The sequence below is a fragment of the Capra hircus genome, chromosome 15 (genome assembly GCF_001704415.2).
Source record: "Capra hircus breed San Clemente chromosome 15, ASM170441v1, whole genome shotgun sequence".
NCBI lineage: Eukaryota > Metazoa > Chordata > Mammalia > Artiodactyla > Bovidae > Capra > Capra hircus.
Window position 1 is genome coordinate 37,581,898 of NC_030822.1, and position 4,680 is coordinate 37,586,577.

The following is a 4,680-nucleotide window of genomic DNA, read 5'->3' on the forward strand; positions in this document are numbered from 1 at the left end:
CCTGAACACCCAGAGCAAGCTGCCCAGGAGACCCCAGAGAAGTGTGGATGGTCTGCAGCAGTCAGAGCCACTGCTAAGCTTCTATCACTGCAGCTATGATAATGAAATCAAGAAGAAACCAGCTGACATTCAGGTTGGATGAGGCACAGAGCATAGGGGGCAATGCTTTCTCTCTATCATCAAAGTGACCAATGTACTGAAGGAAGGGATATTTGAGCTTCAGAACCCCTGGGCCAGCTGGAGAAGCATCAATAGGATGTTTATAGAAAGAACCCTAAGTAGCCAGTAGAGAGGACAGGAAGGGCAAGAATTAGTTATGAATCATTACACTTCTCATCAAAAATTTACTAATTGAAAACCTACCAACACATCATTTTCACTTAATGAAAAATACTTAGCTCTGATATATGACCATAAAACTTTGAGTACTTTGCAGATATCATTTCTTTTAATTTCACAACAAAGCTGCATTATAAGGACAATTATTCCCATTTTAAAATGAAACAACAAGGAGTCAGAGATTTAAGTATCATGTGCAAGTTAAAATATCTGGTCACTGGGAGTATCTGAGTTTTCTGTCTCCAATATCCATGACTGCTGTCAGCACAGATTGAAGCTCACACTGTGCGCACAGTGAATGCAGGATTGGTCCCCCTTAACTCTTCTAGAGTCAGAAGGCAAAGATTATACATGCCGCTCAGTGCTTGGCTCAGTCCTCAGATGAGAGTATGTTCAGAGGCTGAGAGCAGAACAGTGGGGGGTCTGAAAAGTATACCACGGGATGAATGGGAAAGGGATTTGTGAATGTTAATTTTGCAAAAGGGGAGGCAATTAAGGCATGCTCTGCTTAGTTGCTCAGTTGTGTCTGACTCTTGGACTCTTGGCAACTGCATGGACTGTAGCCCACCAGGCTCTTCTGTCCATGGGGATTCTCCAAGCGAGAATACAGGAGAGGGTGGCCATGCCAGCCTCCAGGGTATCTTCCCGACCCAGGGATCGAATCCAGGTCTCCTGCATTGCAGGCAGATTATTTACCATCTGAGCCGCCAGGGAAGTCCAAGAATACTGGAGTGGGTAGCCTCTCTTCTCCGGGAATCGATCCAGGGTCTCCTACACTGCAGGTGGATTCTTTACCAACTGAGCTACCAGGGAAGCCCATATTCAACTATCAGTGTTTTGATATTGAAAGAAGATGATTTGTGCCAACCACATACAGAATCAAGCGAAAAACTAAAAACAGATTTTTCATGATAGAGCCAACATCCCTGGCGGTAAGCTTGCCTCTCACTAGAGTAATTTAAGTGCACTTATAGAAGATGAGTCAAAAAGAACACAATGTTTAATGACCTGAAGACTCTCAGCTGTTGGTTCATAATAGCTCACAATTCATTCTGTCAAAATCCCACCACTGGAAACAATAAAGGCTTTCGTATTCTAAAGTAAGAAATTAAGAATGGTGAATATATTTTATATTTATCTTTATGGTAAATGTTTCAGATCTTAAGAAGTGCAATAATGTCAGCAGAAAATGATCTTTCTATGAAAATAAGAAACAATGACACTAAATAGAAAATTTCATGGTTGGGTTAATGTGACTCTTAAAAGTACAAAAGTGGTAAAGAAGTGTATAGGGATATATGTTTCAAAAAGTAATTAGGGATAGAATATGAAGTTCCATGACTATTGTACTAAGGAGTTGGTCCATATATTCCATCTGGCATATTCATTATGCAAATCATGCCTAAATTCATTTAACATGTTCTCTTCAGCACATTTTACTCCCACACACTAGTTATTTGTGATGCAGGGATACACACCATTTTGAGAAGACTATCTATTAATTGAGAAGAATAAAATATAACCAAGCAAAAAACAAAACAAAATCCCATAACCCAGTACAAAGGATGGCAATCTAGACATCTTCAAAGCATGATGTCCACACAAAGGAAATTTATCTGATTACACCTTAGATGTCAGAGCAGATTTTGAGGAGAAATGAACTTGCAGGATGAGTAGAAGTCACCCAGGATAATGACGGTGGGAAGTTGGGGGCCATCCAAGTGAGAGTACAGAGATTCAAGCTCAGAGAGGGTAGAATGCACTCAGGGGACTCTAACGTGTTCAGCAAGGCTGAATCAGTGCAAGTGTTGGATGGAAACATCCTGAGAGACAAGCAAAGAGTCATATGCAGTCAGAAAGCATACACTGTGCTGTGCCAAGGAGGGTAGGTTTCATCTTGGAGGCTAAAGAAAGCATGAAAGACTTGAAAGAATCACTTTCGCATTACCTTTTACTTCAATAAGAGATCACACTGGCAAGTGTACTGTGAATTATAAAGGCACAAGAGTGAAGACAGGGAGGCAAACTGATAAATACAATAAAGGAGAAAAATGAACAGGGCCTAAAATGATTAGGGATACTAGCAGTGTAAATATGGGAATGGATAAATAAAATGGAGAGCTAAATTGTAGATAGTATCCATAGGATTTTATTAGATGTGGTACAATGAGAAGAAGAAGGCTAGGATCACTTCCATGTTTCAGATATGAGAGACTGGGTGGATTGTGGTATCATCCCACAAACGCAGGACATAGGAGTGGTCTAATGAAAGGGTGAGTTTGGTCTGGAGAAGGCTGAGTTTAAGATATTTGTGGGATTTCTAGCTGAAGACTTCCAAGATAACTGAACTTATAGAACTGGATCTTGGGAGACAGATATTTCTAGAAATAAGGTTGGAAAGATACTATAGAATAAACATCAGACAAAGAAAGAATATAATTGAGGTCCCAGAGGGTGAGATTGAATCATTCCTCTTTTGTGGAAAAAAAAAAAAAAAAAAAGACTCCCCCCTGCAAAAAAAAAAATCCCGTTCAGCCCCATATTTACAGCTAGGCAGAGGGAGAAATTATTGTGAATAAGTGTATGAATAACCAAGAAAAAAATAAGAATGTATAGAACAAAAACATTTTTTAATGATTTTTTAAATTTCCCTCAACAGGAACAATTCCCAGAGAAGATGGATGTTGGAAACCACACCAGTGTGACAGAGTTCATCCTTTTGGGGTTAACAGAAGATCCTACACTTTGTGTCATCTTCTTTCTAATATTTCTAGGAATCTATGTTATCACCTTAGTAGGCAATATCAGCATAATTATTCTGATAAGAAGCTGTTCCCAGCTTCAGACTCCCATGTACCTCTTCCTCAGCCACTTGGCTTTTGTAGACAGCCTGTTTTCCACATCCATCACACCTTTGATGATTATAGGGTTCCTGAAACGTAGACTGGCCCTCCCAGTTGCTGGCTGTGAAGCCCAGCTTTGTTCTGTGATCACGTTTGGGACAGCTGAGTGCTTCCTGCTGGCTGCCATGGCCTATGACCGCTATGTGGCCATCTGCTTGCCCCTGCTCTACTCCACCCGTATGTCCCCCAGAGTCTGTGTCCTCTTGCTAGGGGCTTCCTATGTGGGTGGGTGTGTGAATGCTTGGACATTTACTAGTTGTTTATTGACTCTGCCTTTCTGTAGACCAAATCACATAAATGACTTTTTCTGTGACTTCTCCCCTCTGTTGAAACTTTCCTGCTCAGATGTCTCCACTGTTGAAATTATCCCTTCCATCTCTTCTGGCTCCATCATTGTGGTCACAGTGTCTGTCATTGCTCTCTCTTACATCTGCATCCTCAGCACCATCCTGAAGGTGCGCTCCACTGAAGGGAGACGCAAGGCCTTCTCCACCTGCACCGCTCACCTCACCGCAGTCACTCTCTACTATGGAACGATTACCTTCATTTATGTGATGCCCAAATCCAGCTACTCAGTTGACCAGAACAAAGTGTTGTCTGTGTTCTATACAGTGTTAATCCCCATGTTGAACCCCCTTATCTACAGTCTGAGGAACAGAGATGTAAAGGAGGCACTGAGAAAGGCAATTCTAAGAATATCTTCTTAGGATCCATTCCCAACATTTCAGATGCTCGTTCATCAGCATTACATTTGTGTGTGTCTGTGTGTTATTCGCTCAGCTGCATTCAACTCTGTGTAACCCCATCAACGATAGCCTGCCAGGATCCTCTGTTCATGGAATTCTCCAGGCAAGAATGCCGGAGTGGGTAGCCATTTCATCCTCCAGGGGATCTCCTCGACTCAGGGACTGAATCAGAGTCTCTTGCATTGCAGGCAGTTTCTTTACCATCTGAGCCACCAGAGAAGCCCACCCACCAAATACTGCTTAACTGACTGATTAAATTTAAATCATAATACTTTTAATTCTCACTTATATACACTTATAAACCAGTTGGGAGACATCTTGAAATCAGTAATAATGACAGTAATTACTTTCACTATTACATGTTAACACTTGCAGATGCCTAGAACTTTTTCTTTAATAATTTCTACTTATAATATGCCCAGCCCTATTCTAAGTACACTGGTATATTAGCTGGCTTATTTCTTGTAAAAATCCTACATTAGTAGTTCTTATTTCTATTTTATAAATAAATTATCTGATACAGAGACATTAAGTAGATTGCCCAGAATGATACAGCTAGGAAGTTTTTCAGTCAGTCTTTGAATCTAGAAAGTCTGAGTTCAAACCACCATGCTTCTTCATTTAATTTTCACAGCAATATCATGATGCCGCTTATTTAAAAATTACCTCAGTTTACACATGAGACTAACATG

General features: G+C 40.7%; 1 protein-coding gene across 1 annotated transcript; it reads left to right on the plus strand.

Annotated features, from left to right (window-relative positions):
- Positions 3,017–3,949, plus strand: LOC102185258 (olfactory receptor 491-like). Its single transcript, XM_005701188.2, has one exon. It carries the CDS (start codon positions 3,017–3,019, stop codon positions 3,947–3,949), a length of 933 nt encoding a protein of 310 aa, XP_005701245.2.